At 56.4% G+C, this 15,460-nt stretch overlaps 1 protein-coding gene across 6 annotated transcripts in view; it reads left to right on the top strand.

The window, feature by feature from the left end:
* Positions 1-8,952, top strand: part of Ints1 (integrator complex subunit 1) — a 25,060-nt gene extending 16,108 nt beyond the window's left edge. For 4 of the 6 annotated variants that reach the window (XM_031338497.1, XM_031338496.1, XM_031338500.1 and 1 more), the window contains 20 exons: positions 112-210; positions 420-544; positions 901-1,155; positions 1,744-1,903; positions 2,087-2,227; positions 2,345-2,531; positions 2,608-2,731; positions 3,175-3,305; positions 3,859-3,946; positions 4,026-4,252; positions 4,378-4,501; positions 4,990-5,123; positions 5,213-5,405; positions 6,120-6,247; positions 6,555-6,679; positions 7,398-7,511; positions 7,919-7,989; positions 8,178-8,269; positions 8,411-8,520; positions 8,602-8,952. In XM_031338497.1, coding sequence (XP_031194357.1) covers positions 112-210; positions 420-544; positions 901-1,155; positions 1,744-1,903; positions 2,087-2,227; positions 2,345-2,531; positions 2,608-2,731; positions 3,175-3,305; positions 3,859-3,946; positions 4,026-4,252; positions 4,378-4,501; positions 4,990-5,123; positions 5,213-5,405; positions 6,120-6,247; positions 6,555-6,679; positions 7,398-7,511; positions 7,919-7,989; positions 8,178-8,269; positions 8,411-8,520; positions 8,602-8,717 — 2,744 coding nt within the window. In that variant the 3' untranslated portion in view covers positions 8,718-8,952. The remainder of the gene's footprint in view (positions 1-111; positions 211-419; positions 545-900; positions 1,156-1,743; positions 1,904-2,086; positions 2,228-2,344; positions 2,532-2,607; positions 2,732-3,174; positions 3,306-3,858; positions 3,947-4,025; positions 4,253-4,377; positions 4,502-4,989; positions 5,124-5,212; positions 5,406-6,119; positions 6,248-6,554; positions 6,680-7,397; positions 7,512-7,918; positions 7,990-8,177; positions 8,270-8,410; positions 8,521-8,601) is intronic. The other 2 variants (XM_031338498.1, XM_031338499.1) reach the window with 2 other exon arrangements.
* Positions 8,953-15,460: the final 6,508 nt, after the last annotated feature.

Genomic DNA, 15,460 nt, shown 5'->3' with positions numbered 1-15,460 from the left:
CCCAGCGGTCCCCTGGCTGCACCCACGCCCAGCGCTCCCCTGGCTGCACTCACGCCCAGCGGTCCCCTGGCTGCACCCATGCCCAGCGGTCTCCTGGCTGCTGTTTTGCAGATTACATGGCCCACCTGGTCGAGGTGCAGCACGAGAGAGGTGCATCCGGAGGCCAGACCTTCCACTCACTACTCACAGCCTCGCTGCCGCCCCGACGAGGTACAGCCCCTCCTTCCCTGCCTACCTGTTACTGTCCAAGCTGGACCGCTTTTGGCCTCCATGGTATTCCCTGGTTTGTGCCAGCCTTATTTGGGGACTCTTAGGTGGGCCCAAGGTCCAGCTCTGCTTTCTGGTCACACTCCGTGGCAGGACAGGGCCAGGAGCTGGTCAGAAAGTTCTGAGGCCACATGCTCTCTGTTTGTCTGCAGACAGCACAGAGGCTCCGAAGCCAGAGAGCAGCCCTGAGCCCCCACCAGGCCAGGGCAGGACTCGGGCAGGGACACAGGTTCCGGTGCTCGGCCCTGAGGATGACTTAGCTGGCATCTTCCTACAGGTACAAGGGCTCCGTGGGAGGGCCCCTCAGCAGCACCCCCCAGCACATGTCCATCCTCCCTGTGTCTCATGGCATGTGTGTCTAGCCACTACTACATTCTTAGCTTGTGCTCACTCCTCATGCACACAGTATGAAGTCTGGTTCTGGGGTCCCTGCCAGTTGCTATGTTAGGATGCTAGGTACCTCTGTCCTTCACAGGCAGCTCTTGGGATGTTAGACTCCCTTGCCACTCTTCCAGCAAAGATCCCAGGTCCCTTAGTTAATGCACTGGGGACCAAATCGGATGGGCCTGAGGCAGGATCCACATGGGAGCCGCAGGAGTGCCGGGCCTCTGCATTCTTATACCTGCTTTCCAGATCTTTCCGCTGAGCCCGGATCCACGGTGGCAGAGCTCCAGCCCACGCCCCCTTGCCCTGGCACTGCAGCAAGCCCTGGGCCAAGAGTTGGCACATGTCCGCCAGGGGAACCCCGAGGTGCCAGGCATCACAGTCCGCCTTCTGCAGGCCATGGCCACCCTGCTGAGCTCCCCACATGGTGGCACCCTTGCTCTGGCTATGCACCACAGCCACTTCCTTTCCTGCCCACTGATGCGCCAGCTCTACCAGTACCAGGTATGCTGGCACATGGGCTAGTGGGAGGGAAGGGTAATGGGAGGCTGGTGGCCCAGAGCACATGGCTCTGCCTACTGTAGAAAGCCTTGGGTATCCCCCCAACCCACCCTCAGGCCTAATGTTGTTCCCAGCATGCTCAAGGCTTCTCTTAGCAGGTCTAGATTCCTGTCTTTAAGTGCAAAAAGCCAGGTACCTTGGAGCAGGGGCAGGGGCAGGGGCAGGGCTAGGGCCTCATCATAGAGGGTGAACGAGTGAGGTCTCTGTCACCCTGTCTGCGGGCTGTGTGGTCTGGGTCTGCCCTGTCTACATGCACGAGTGCATCTGTGTATGTGCTGTGTATTTGTGTGCACACCTGTGTTTCTTCTCCACTGTATATATGGGTTACCAGTGAAGGCATATCCCCAAGGGCTGGTGTTTAAACCCCTTGAAGGTCATCCTGGCATTTAAGAGATGAGCTCTTGAGTGGCAAGGGGGATGATGTTGAGTCCTGGCCCTGGGCCTCTGGTCCTGGGTTGCATACTGCCCCCCAGGCAAGGCTGTTGGAGTCCTGTGCCAGCGGGTTCAACATATGGCTGGCTGTCCCCACAGCGTGCTGTCCCGCAGGACACTGGCTTCTCCTCACTCTTCCTCAAAGTGCTCATGCAGATTCTACAGTGGCTGGACAGCCCTGCTGTAGAAGATGGGCCCCTGCAGGCCCAACTCAAGTTATTTGCTACTCGCTATTCAGCAAGACGCAGGATCAGTGATGGTGAGCACACTGAGGGCGCCAGGCGGGTGGGGACTGCTTGGTGTTACTGTGGTGGAGCCAAGCCTTCAGAGAGCCATGTGGGCCTCTTGGAGAACAGTTAGCCTGGGTAGGGAGGTAGGCTGTGAGTGTGTGGGCAAACCAGAGCCATGGCATTGGTCACGTGGTTTGTACCACTGCTTGCAGTGCGCAGTGGGCTCCTGCACCTGACTGAGGCCCTGAGCTTCCACCATGATCTGGAGATGGCCAACTCTACCACACGGGCTGTCATTGCCACCCTGAGGTCTGGGGAGAAGTGTACAGTGGAGCCTGAGCTCATCAGCAAAGGTACTGTCCCCTTCTCCCCTCTGTCCTACGTGAAGCTCTTGAGGATGAGGGGAGTGTCTGCCTTGGGAAACTCCAGGCTGTTGGCCTACTCCACTTAGCCACCTTTCTGTCCCACAGTCCTCCGGGGCCTCATTGAGGTACGCTCCCCACACTTGGAAGAGCTGCTGACAGCGCTCTTCTCAGCCACGGCAGAGACGTCCTGCCTGAGCCCGGCCTCTGGGCCTATCGTGGTGGTGAGCTCCTTGCTGCTGCAGGAGAAGGATGAGCTCCTGGGCCCTAGCAAGCAGGATGTGGAGGGTGCCAGGTAATGGGACTATAGACATGGGTGGGAGGGTGATGGCTCTGCAGCCTGGTCTCTGCTCTGACCCTCTGTCCTGCAGCACGGAAGCTATGCGCCTGGGACCAGCGTCTGGGCTGCTTGTGGACTGGCTGGAGACACTGGACCCCGAAGTGGTCTGTACTTGCCCTGACCTTCAGTGGAAGCTGCTCTTCTCACGGAGAAAGGTGACAGACATGGCCCAGTGCCCTCCCACAGTGCTGCCACTCCAGACTGTGTCTCCTAGCCTCCAGAGGGGTGGGGTTAGCCAGGCCTGGGCTCCCTGTCCCAGGCCGTGGTGCATGTCTTTTTGGGTCAACACTGGAGCCACATCTGGGACCAGGGCTGGAATGGGATGAGGGCAGGATAGTTCCACAGATCCTAAAGTCTGTGAAACCCAGGTAAGCCCAGGGCTGTGGGGAAGTGGAGAAGGCGGAAGGGTATTGGCTGTACATTGTCATTTAAACCCAGCCCTTGCCCAGGGTAAGAGAGAAGATGGTCCGAGGCCAGGCCAGGCCCTTTGCTGCTGTTTCCTGGGTGGCCCTACCAGAACATGGTCAGCTGACATGACTTGTCAGAACTGGAAGCCCCTGGGCCCAATTGAGATCACCCTGGCCTCTCTCCTCTCCAGGGCAAAGGCCACATAAGTGCCCAAGTGCTCTCCTTCCGCCCCTACCTCCTGGCCCTCCTCACGCACCAGGCCAGCTGGTCCACTCTGCACCGCTGCATCCGTGTCCTGCTAGGCAAGAGCCGTGAGCAGAGGTGAGGCCAGCCCCAGACCCCTAGGAGCCTCTTGGCCTAGATATAGCTTTGTGTGAGCCAGGAATTGTGTCCCCTACACCTTGAGGTAGGGCAGCATCTCCTGAAGGGGTTCCTGTTGTGCTCAGTGCCTTGGGCACCTGCAAGCCCTCAACAGCGGGGCCGGTATCTTGCTTTTTGGTGTTGAGCCCCACCCCACCTCCCATCTTTTTGGCACATTTTATCTGGAGAATTGGGTTGATATTCATGATGTGGTACAGGAGGCAGAGGAGCTGTGAGAAGCTGCCCATCCGGCCTGTGGTCTCTTGACCATGACAGGCCCATAGTGTCGGCACAAGCTGTGCTTGAGTTTTCTCATGGGAACCATCAGGTGCCTAGCTCACAAACATAGGATCTGGGGGTGTGGGGGTCAGGGAGACCCCTGTTGTTCGGCTATTTTGCTTGACCAGGGACTAGTGACTCCTCAGAAGGCCAGTGGTGGCCCTCTACAGACGTCCCTTTTTCTAGGAACTTTACTCTGGTGCTAGTGTTCAGAGGCCTGCTTGCTTCCTCCTAGGCTCGACCCTTCAGCCTCTCTGGACTTCCTCTGGGCCTGCATCCATGTTCCCCGGATCTGGCAGGGCCGGGACCAGCGCACTCCACAGGCAGGTCTCAAGAGGTTAGCCCAACCCCGTGGGTGATGGCCACACATCCTGGGGCTAACCTGTAGCCTCCTGACTGCAGAAGCGGCGGGAGGAGCTGGTGCTCCATGTCCAGGGCCCAGAGCTGCTCAGCCTGGTGGAACTTATCCTGTCCGAGGCAGAGACCAGGAGCCAGGATGGGGACAGTGCCGCACGCACCCTCATCCAGACCCGGCTGCCCCTGCTGCTTAGCTGCTGCCGTAGCAATGACGAGAGCATTGGAAAAGTGACCGAGCACCTAACCAGCTGCATCCAGCAATGGGGGGACAGGTACCTGACTCCCCACTGTGTCCCCTTGCTGTAGATGGCTGCTGTCACCTGGGAATGGCTCCTTCAGCACATGGCCTTCCACTGGCCACACCATCCCAGTGACCCAGTCCCTCTGCTCTCTTCAGTGTGCTGGGCCAGCGCTGCCGAGACCTTCTGTTGCAACTGTACCTGCAGCGGCCAGAGGTCCGGGTGCCAGTGCCCGAGGTCCTGCTGCACAGTGAAGGTGCCACCAGCAGCAGCATCTGCAAGGTGAGGGACACAGCCCCCACAGAGCGGGGGGGTCGGGGACCGGAGGGGGGCTGTGCCAACAGCCTTAACTCACCTCACATCACCTCTCCAGAGCTTAGGCTCTTGCCCTGGGTGCAGCCTAGTGCAGAGGGATGCCCCTCCCCCTTCTGTGCTCAGGTTGTGGGCAGACAGAAGTCGGCCCATGTGTTACATGTAGCATGTGGACAATACAGGGCCATGGCCTCCATCAGGAGGTGTCCCGTCACCCCAGAGTAATCCCAAGCCCTCCTGCCTCCTACTCATCCTGACCAGCTCCCCTGTGCCTCAGCAGGGCGCATCAGCTTGTGTCCCCTGGAGCCTTTGTGAGGGGCCACGTGAGCTCCTCCCTTAGGTGTGGTCTCTAGAGTGTCTGCTGAGCGTGTGCTACTGCTTCGTTGTGCTATCCTGGGCCGTGAGGGGGATGGGAGCGTTTAAACAGTGTATAGGCAAGTAGTCTCCCCTCCCCCTAGCTGGACGGGCTCATCCACCGCTTCATCACGCTCCTGGCAGACACCAGCGACTCCCGGTCTTCTGAGAGCAGGGTGGCTGATGCCAACATGGCCTGCCGGAAGCTGGCTGTGGCCCACCCCATCCTGCTGTTAAGGTGCGTGTTGTCATAGCAGTGGCTACACTGTGGGGTCAGGGTGACTGGGGGAAAGGTGTGACCGGGGACGTCCTTCTGCTGGCCCCCAGGCACCTGCCCATGATCGCAGCCCTCCTGCACGGCCGCACTCATCTGAACTTCCAGGAGTTCCGACAGCAGAACCACCTGGCCTTCTTCCTCCACGTGCTGGGCATCTTGGAGCTGCTGCAGCCACGTGTTTTCCAGAGCGAACACCAGGGGGCGCTCTGGGACTGCCTGCGATCCTTTATCCGCCTGCTCCTGGTGGGTGCCAGGCAGACTGTCCCCCACATTCCTTGCCATACATCTTCCCATGACCCCTCCTTTCCTTGCTTGACTCCCTTCTGCTCCTACAGGACAGCCTGGAGCTAGGGCCAAAGCCAGGCCACCCTCCAGTGGCTTCTGTCTCCACCGTCTGGAGACCAGCTCTTCACTGAGGCTTCTGCCTGGGGAGTCTGACATTCAAGACCCTTGCTGCCAAGCCCCATGCGTGCTATTGGTTGACATCATATGCCTAGTATATACATGGTATTATGAAAACAAAAGCCAGGCCAGCCAGATGTCAGCGTAGCACACCTGCAATCATAGCACTTTGGGTGGCTGAGGCAGGGGAATCGCAAGTTCTGAACCAGCCTTAATATTGTGAGGCAATATATGGGTCCAACACAGGGGCTGGAAGGAGGGCGTAGAGATTAGAGAGCGTTAGTTGCTCTTGCAAAGGAAGACCCTGGTTTGGTTCCCAACACCCACATGGTGGCTCACAAGAGACTCTATGTTCATTAGAAACTCTAGTTCCAGTACACCAGACGCCCATATAGTGCACAGACATACAGACATACATCCAGGCAAAACGTTCGTCCAATAAAAAACAAAACATCAGGCCCCAGTCAGGCTAGCTTTGGGCCCATGGCTGTCATGGGAGTCATGTGTCGTTTAGAGGGTCTGAGGAAGCCCCTGGTGGCTTTGCCTTCTCTACAGAACTACCGGAAGTCCTCCCGCCACCTGGCTCCCTTCATTAGCAAGTTCGTTCAGTTCATCCATAAGTACGTGGGCTGCAGCGCACCAGCAGCCGTGGCCTTCCTACAGAAGCACGCAGAGCCCCTCCAGTGAGTTCCCATACCTGCCGGGGTTGGCCAGTGACCACACACTGGAGCCAGGAGGGACAGTCCAGACAGTGACTGTCCTGGTCTGAATTACAGCCCCCAGCTTCATCCCCCACTTGCTCCTCCTTACTCACCCCTCCTCCCCATTCACCCCTCCTCCCCATTCACCCCTCTTCCTCACTCCCCCTCCCTATTGCTTCACTTCACACTTACCTAACCCCAGGCTCTCCTTCCTGCCCTGCTGCTTCTCCTTGCCTGGCACTCTTCCCCACCTGCCCTCCTCTGAAGTGAACCCGTGCTTTCTCTCCAGTGACCTGTCCTTCGACAACAGCGACCTGGTGATGCTGAAGTCTTTACTGGCAGGGCTCAGCCTGCCCAGCCGGGATGGGAGAACTGACCAAGGCCTGGATGAGGAAGGCGAAGGTAAGCCGACAGGTAAGCTCTCAGGTGGGGTGCAGGGAGGGTCCTAGTGGGTGTGGCTGAGCCCTGAGACCTCATCTGTCTCATGCATGTGTGTGGGCGGTGCCATGACCAAGCTGACCTGACAGAACCACCTTGTGGAAATGTTTGGTTCTGCTTCAGACATTACCCTTCTGGATGCTTCCTGTGTGCTGCCTGGGCAGGTTGGTCCTTAGGTCAAGGTCTTACACCTATCTCACTTGCCTGATGGTGGCTCCTGCCCCACAGGCAGGACGCTATCCTTTGCTGACATAGTTACTGGCAGAGAAGCAATGACGCAGAAGCTCGGTGATTGCAGCTAGCCTTTGCTGCCTCTGTCAGTCAGATTGACTGTGGTCTCAGGCTGCCTAAAGGCACCTAGAAGGTCCTTCTTAGAGGACACACTGTACAGACACAAGTCTCCCATGTAGAGTGGTACCCTGGGGCAGAGGCAAGGGAATGCGCTCCTAAGCTGGCTGTAGTTTAAGATTGTAGTGTAAGAAAAACATGTGCTGGGTCTCCCAGGGTCAGCATCCTGACTGCCACCCTCCACATGACACCCCTCCAACCCTTTGACCACTACAAGTACCAAGCACCAAGCACCATGTGGCATCCTGGGTAGTGGCCAGTGAGCCTCTGGGATGGGCATCGTCTTTCCCTGGAGACTGGGCCTTCCGTGTTCAGCCATTACCTGACCCTGACTAACCTTTCACAGATGAGCGTTCAGCTGGCTCCCTACCCCTGGTCAGTGTCTCCCTCTCTACCCCACTGACCGTAGCTGATGTGGCTCCTCACATGAAGAGGCTGTCTCGGGGCAAGGCTGTTGAGGGTGAGTGAGCCACCTGTTCCTAGACCACCATGGGTCCACTGAGCTGTTTGCTTAGATAGCGCAATGTGCCCCCGAAAGCATTGAGGTCCTTAAGGAAGACCCAGCAGAGTGGCTGGAAGGTCTGCCAGTCTTCAGAGCAGAACCAGGGGTTAAGTAAAGGGGTTTGCTCCAAGTCTCCATTTTACAGGGCGAGCCACTGGTCACGGCCTCCCTGGAGACCAGTGTGAGGCCAAATGGGGAGGGCATAGTGTCAGGATAACCACTGAGCGTGGGGCGCGGTTCCTGGTGCATCTTGGGGAGACTAGGATGCCTGGGGACTGTCCCGTCCTGACTCAGTGTTGCTTGGGGTAGGAAAGGGGTTCCCCTAAGATCCCCCTAGACCCCACAGCCTGGCCTTTTGCCCTCAGATGTGCTCGAGACCCTGAGTGACATAGACGAGATGTCGCGGCGGAGACCTGAGGTCCTGGGCTTCTTCTCAGTGAGTGAGGCTGGAACAAGCCCGGGTTGGGGTCCAGAGGATGGTACTCACCCTGCTGCCCCGCAAACCAGGCACTGCCCCAGACGGGAGCAGGAGGCCCAGTGGGCTGTCCACTGCCCTGGTGGCAGCTTGGAAACAGTTACATTAGGGTGAGTCCTCACGGTGATACTCTCCTCTCTCGTGAGCAGACCAACTTGCAGCGGCTGATGAGCTCAGCGGAGGAGTCCTGCCGCAACCTGGCCTTCAGCCTGGCACTGCGCTCCATCCAGAACAACCCCAGGTAGGTAAAGCCCCAACCTAGGGCCACTGTCACCCCAAGCTAGCTGAGCCAGGCAATAGGGGGTCAGTGCATACGGGGAGACTGGGGCCTGCCTGGCCTCCTGGACCAGAGGGTAGTGACCCACAAACATGTCTCTTGCAGCATCGCTGCTGACTTTCTGCCCACCTTCATGTACTGCCTGGGCAGCCGAGACTTTGAGGTGGTACAGACGGCCCTCAGGAATCTGCCAGAGTACACCCTGCTCTGCCAAGGTGAGCCACCCACCCAGCGCCTGCCTGCTGCCCTGGGAGGCACTGCTGGCCCACAGCTGTCTAACCCCAACTCTTCCATAGAGCACGCGGCTGTACTGCTGCACCGAGCCTTCCTCGTGGGCATGTACGGCCAGATCGACACCAGCGCCCAGATATCAGAGGCCCTGAAGATCTTACACATGGAGGCTGTGATGTGAACTGCTGCGGTTGCCAGGATTCCAAGCCACACCAGCAAGCCTGCCCTGGGGTGGCCTCGCCCTGAGCCCCTTGAGGCTGGGCAGGGGCTGAGAACAGCCCTCTCCAGCCATAGACTGGTGCTGAAAGTCCTCTTGAGCGCTCACCCTGTCTTTGGAGTCACAGGAGATATGATGGAGAGATGCTGTTCTGCCAGCAAGGTGCACTGAAGGCAGTTGAAATGAAACATCAAGTGCCTGTGTGCTGTCTGGTGTACTGTGTTGTCCCTGGCCAGTGTGGTCTGGGTTCCTGTACTTGGTGTAAGACTTCCACGGTGTTGAGCAGAGGCCTGGAAGGCAGAGCTTTAGGCATTCCCTGACAGACTACCCTGCATGCTCCCCACACTGGCAGCTGTCTTCAGTTGTGTGGCCCGCTTGGCTCTGGCTTCATTACCCCAAGATCAGCCAGGCGGGCAGAGTGGCCTCACCCTAAACAGATGATAGAGCCCAATGGTTCAGGCAGGAATGGCCCTAGTAGCCTGTGGTTCTGGGCAAGTGCTGTGGGTGGCCCCAGAGATGAACCACCAGTTCCCACCCACCATGGGGACAGCAAGGTGCTGATCGCACTGTTGTGTAATGGACCATTCTGTGGACTCATGCCCTCCAAGTTAAGATCAGAGCCATTCTCGGGGTGGCCTAGGGCCCTTCCTAGGGGTGCAGGCACCTCCCTAGATTATCTCTTCAGGCTTGTCCCTGGTGGTTGGTTGTTCCATCTCTGGCCGCCAGGGGGCACTGTTTCCTTTAAAAAAAAAAAAAAAAAACCAGAAAAAGAAAAACCAGCTCTAACCCCAGGGTCCCCAGAAGTCATACTGGGCCACACAGGCTCAGACCCTCAACCTCTGGACATATGTATCCTAGCCGCTGAGCCGGCTCTGCCTACCCACACATTTTCCCCAATGCATTGCTACTGTGCCAGTCTCCTATCCATGCGGATCTGATGACTGGGGGCCCAGTGTGCCAAGGCTGCCTTTGTCCCCAGGAAGGTTCCTGGGGTGTTTTGGAGGACCAGGTTGGGCAAAGAATGAGTGAGGGACAGGAGCCAACTTCAGGTAGCCAAGTCCTCACCAGGCCTTCACACACCCATTCAAAGCAGCAGGCACATGTGTAGGCGATGGTCTCTCCTGTGTACAGGTAGGCTGGCAGTGATAGCACATCCGGGTAGCTAGGGGCACCTGGACACAGGGAGGTTCTGTATGCCCCTGCTTCCACCTCCAGCCCTCATGCCACTGCTCTCTAGCCTTCTGGCTTCTGGTCTAGGCCAGTTCCAACCAAACCAGGTCCCCTCCACTCCCACCTCCCAACGAGTACACACACACCTCTTGAGAAGCCGCAGGGCCTGTCCATGGCACCAGACCCCCAGAGCTGGGTAGCCACACTTGGGTGTGGGCCAGTCCCACCCGTGCAGAGTGGAAGGTTGTCCATACCACCCAGCATGGAGGCCATTGGCCCCTCAGTGCAGGCTACTGTACAATGCACTTCCTACCCTGCCAACTGGAAGCAAGGCCTGACATCCAGGAGTTGGCACGTATGTATTCCATGTCCTTGCTCAGTGCCCCTGGGCTTGGCTCCCTGTCCTGTAGCACATGTGCTTGTCTTCAAGCACTGCCTCCCCCCACTCCTTAGAACTAAGGTACACAGGAGGGCGTGTGGTACCCTCCCTCCCTACCCCACGAGTTTAGGAGGATGATGGGAACTCCATGATGGAAGAGTTAAGACTAGAGCTTGTGTCTAGATCATCACACTGGTGCCTAGATATGCCCTACCTCACATCACAGTATTTAGGGCAATGGGTACTGGATAGCACATGGCTGGCTCTGGGTGGGTGCAGGAATCCTGGGCACTTCCCACCTGGGTATCCAGCCAAGGTCTGGGGTTTAACAGTCCAGTCTACTGAGTCTCAGGTCTTGGCTTGGACTTCTTATACATGGCACATACACGCACCTCCAATACACATAGACCCCAAGATGGGTTTCTCTGTGTAGCCCTAGGTGTCCTGGAACTTACTCTGTAGACCAGGCTGGTCTTGAACTCAGAGATCCTGCCTGCCTCTGCCTCCCAAGTGCTGGGGATTAAAGGCATGTGGCCACCACTGCTCAGCTATGTGGCATACCCTTGATGCAACAGAGACCCAGGGCTCTTGGATACACCAAGGGCTACATGTGGGTTCAGAAGGCCAGGAGTAGGTGCCTGGGAAGTGTTTAGTGCTACATCAAACAGCAGCTGGGTGCCCATCCTCAGCTACTCCCATCTGTCATACACAAGATGCTAGCTCTTGCTAGACTAGAGGCAGCAGGGCTCCCAGCCTAGTAGCTTGTGCAGAGAGCAGGGGTCTGCCCACACCCAGTTCTGGGGCTCACAAGACATGACAGGGTTGTGGGTAACCCCAGGTCCTGAATGCGGGTGTGTAAGGTATACAGGGTCATTCGTCAGGATCATAAGGTTGGTAGTAGGGCTGCTATCTCCAGGTTTGTCTGATCTGAGGACAGAAGGTTGAGCCTGATGAGACCCAGCTTGGGGTTGTGAGCCTACCTGCTGGAAGGGGTAAAACAGTCAATCATGGCCTTGAACCTGAGCCCAAGAGGGACTGCTGATGCTCAGCTGGAGTCATCTCTAGGCCACTCTCAAGCCTCAGTTTCCCCTCATTGTGAAGGGCAGTACTCACACTAACCACAAGGCTGCAGGGTTGAGTAGAGAAATCATTCCCATGAAATACAGGGGGAGGGGGAGGACCAGGTAAAGGGTGACCTGTAGTCTATGCTCACTGAATAAGGACACTAGTCTATGCTCCAGACAGCCAGGGTGCTGAGGCTAGGGCCTGGGGGCAAGAGGGTCACTGGCTGTGCATGCACCAGGGCTGATGGCTTCCTTAATTCCTGGAGGACAGAAAGACCAATGTGTCCCCAATCCAGTGTAGCCTAGTTGAGATGAAAGGGCAGACCTACACGGACAGGTCTGTGGTGGGGTGGCTCCAGGGTTCTTGGCAGTGAGGGGCTGTCTGGTGGAATTGGGGTCTTTATAGTGTGTGATAGCAGACCAGGCTATTCAAGGACAGACACCCATGGGATGCAGAAGGGCACAGGGCCAGAGATCCCAGCACAGCCCGTGCCCCAGCTCCTGACTTTACCTCCTCCCCATCATCAAAATTCCAGTGGCTTTGGAGCACCTGACAGACTGCAGGACAGCTCCATTCCAGTTGGGTTAGTGCACTGAAGTGGGGCGGCAGTAAGTCCCCCAGGACACCCTAAGCTAGGCCCAAGGTCTTGCCAGCCCCTCAGCCTCTTTCATTCTGAGGAAGGAAAGATGGTTAGATGATAGTGTCCCAAACCCACCTGATTCCCTGTGGCTGCTGCCTGGTGCCTTGATTCGGGTCATGGTGTCATGGTAATGAGCATGCCTGTTTCTTGCCATTGGAAAAAAACAAAACCAAAAAGGCCTTTGGAGTTCATTTTCAGCTCTAGACAGCTGTGACCTTCACAGGTCACAGAGTTCTGGTCTCACCCACAAGGTCATCCAGGAGGCCCACTCAGTCATCTGCCTTGTTGACAAGGCAGGGAGGGTTACAATGGCTCAAGGTTGTGTTTGTGGGTGGGCACCTGAGACCTGGGGGGCTCTGGGGACTCACCTCTTCCTGCTTCTTCCTGAGAGCAGCCAGGAACTCTGACCCAGTTAGCCTGGCCAGGTAGGCTAGGGTCGTGCCAAGTGTCTAAGAGTTAGACCGTGCCTGGAGGACTTCTGGAACTGCGGCCTCTTCCCTCCTGGGAAGTGATCTGCTAGACACTCAGGACAAGCAGGCTCTGGTAGAAGTCCTGGATCTCTCCCTTCACCTCTGCGCAGCCGTAGATCTGAAGAGATAGCTTTTCAGCTCTTGGTCTGCTCTGGCTCACTGGCCCAGTGGCTTACTGGAAACATGAGAAAGCAGCATGTTGAAGGGACCTTAAGGGACGAATAGGAGTTTTCTGAGTGAGTTCTTCAATGCATTGACTTTCTACTGGGCACTCAGGACTCTCCCTGTCCCTGTTAGGCATGTGCCCAGAGACAGTCTGCTAGCTGTAGCTCCAGAAAGGGAGACCAGGACCCAGGGAAAAAGAAGGTCAGCTGGAAGCCATGCCTTCACTCAGATGTCACCCAGCAAAGGCTCAGCCCCATTCACCCAAAGTCATGTCCACCCAGAGAGTGGGGCTGGTTCAGGGCAGGAACCTCTGCTGGGCCCAGGGCCCCACCAAACCCTCAGGAGAGAGATCTCTTGCTCATCCATGGCTGTACACTCAGCTACTCCTTGGGTCACATGTCCTGGGAGTAGAGGTTCTGGGGACAGTGCTGGGTCCCTGGTGTTCTCAACCCTGGTAGCAATGTAGCAGGGGACCTCAGGGTTTTGGGAAGACCTCTGGGTGTGCTGCATAAGGTATGTCCCCCTGGGAGCTGAGGAGTCGCCTAGAAGGGTGGGTGACAATGGGGGTTGGCCAGAATTTGGGCCTGCTCAGTCCCCAGCTGGCTGCGCCTTCAGGCACATTTTTTGAGCTATAGGGAGACTGTGGGGGAAGAGTGTGAAATGCATGGTGTGCAGACACACCAGCTTCTGGTGCTGTGTGAACAGAGAGGAGGTGTGATTTGACAGGGCCACACAGCCAACAGCACAGGCCAGTTCCCTCCGTCCATGGGTCCTGCTGCCCTCAGCACCAAAGTACTATTTGCTGAGAGTGTGGAGGGCCGGGCCCTATTACAAGGGGTTCCTATCAATGGTATGAAGAGGATTAATAATGTATTTATAGCGCATCGTTGTGGTAGCTGAGAATGATCTATAAATGTGCGGTAAATGTTTTATAATGTTTTTGTAACCCGTTATAAATGATAAATGGACGACTCTAGATGCGGGATCAAATATTTATAACGCATTGTGTGCGATGCTGGCCTGCAACAGTTCAGGAAAGCCATTAATAATAAAGTGGATGGAAATGTAAAAGTTACGGGCATGCCCAGCAAAGCCATTTGTAATGAAATGTAAAATTTGGCTGTCGGAAGCAGCCCGTGGCCAAAGCTGGAACTGTGGCCAGCCAGTGTCTCCCATCTCCCAGAGGCCAAAACAGAGGTGAGAGAGAATGTCTGTAAGGTCATTCAAAGGTACTAATGTACCCACGATGGTCAGCACTCTTCCATGTAGCCTAATTAATTAGCTGGTGGGCCTGAACACAGGATTCACCGCCTGCGCCCCTTCTCAGGCCTGGAAGGCCGGAGTGGTCTGGGGTGTTAGGGGAGGAGCTCCCTGTGGATTCTGCTTGAGATCCAGATTGATACCTCCCTCCACAGCCATCCACACAGTCCTGTGAGTAAAGTCACGGTGGGAGCCTCTGGGCAGCATCGTGACTTCAAGGCCCTGACAGTCCTGCAGGAAACAGCTTGCTCTGGGCCTTGCTGACCTGTTTCTCTTGCTCCTGCTCATTTCCTGCCATCCTGGTGTCTCCCCTCATCAGCCTTGAGTCAACCACCATTTTAGGGGCACACTATGTGAGGGTACCTTCAGAGGCCGGAAGAGGGCACCAGATCCCTTGGAGCGGGAGCTACAGGTGGTTGTAAGCCAGCACACACCTCTGAGAGCAGAGTGCACTTCACAGATGAGCTATCTCTCCAGCTCCCAGGCTAGCTTTTAATTGACAGGAAAGATACTACTTCCTTCTCTGTCCCTCTTGGATCCCCACCTCTACCTCTGCTCCCTTATGAAGATGTACCACAGCAGGGAAATTGAGGCTGGCCTGGAAGTCCCATCTCACGCCAAGGAAGGCTCTCAGAGCAGGACACCAACTGGACAGGCCAGATCTCTAAACCCCTCCCCACATTGGGATGGGGCAGGGCTGGCTTTGGAACCTTGTTTGCTTCAGCCAGTGTGAAAAATGGGGTGAGCAGAGGGCCTATGAGGCTGGGGCGGGGTGCAGTCCTCCCTAGCTCTCTCCCAAGTCACTCTCTGATCCCCATCTGGCTGTGCTCTGCCCATCCCTACCCCAGGGCTTTTGCATGCCTGGCCCCCTGGCCCTTCCTCCTTCTGATGCACACAACCTCCAAGGCTCAGTTCCAACACTCTTTCCTTGGAGAAGTCTTCCTGGACCCTTGTTCTGTCTACACGTGTCTACACGTGTGCCTCTCATAACACAGATCCAGCTATAGCCCCAGCCATTTTGTCCCCAAAGGTCTTTGCTGTCTGGCCCTGTGGAATCATATCACACATACACTACATGTACACACATCACTCACATACATCACACACACATACACACACCACACCAAACAGCACACACACCACACACATACCACATTCACACACATACACCACACACATACACCACTTACACACCCCACACACACTACACCACACACACACACCACACTACACCACACATATACCACTCACACATACACATGCATACTCACACATATACCACACACATACATACTACATACACACTCACATGCACTCACATACACACTATATGTACATACCACACACATACATATAAACACATATGTGCATGTAAGCACGCAATGTACTTGAGTCTCCTAGGCGCCACTGAGTTATTGACATGTGGCTAGTAGTAAGGGCTTAACTTGCCCTAAGGGAGCCAGGAAGAAGGGATGGTTTTGTCAAAGCCCATACCCACCCTGTCTTGATGAAGACTCAGTTTCTAGCTAGCAGACTGGAAAGCTCCAGCATGCCTGGT

The sequence above is a fragment of the Mastomys coucha genome, unplaced genomic scaffold, assembly GCF_008632895.1.
Source record: "Mastomys coucha isolate ucsf_1 unplaced genomic scaffold, UCSF_Mcou_1 pScaffold22, whole genome shotgun sequence".
Classification (NCBI taxonomy): Eukaryota; Metazoa; Chordata; class Mammalia; order Rodentia; family Muridae; genus Mastomys; species Mastomys coucha.
The sequence above is the reverse complement of the archived record's forward strand: the minus strand, read 5'-3'. Positions and strand labels throughout refer to the sequence as shown.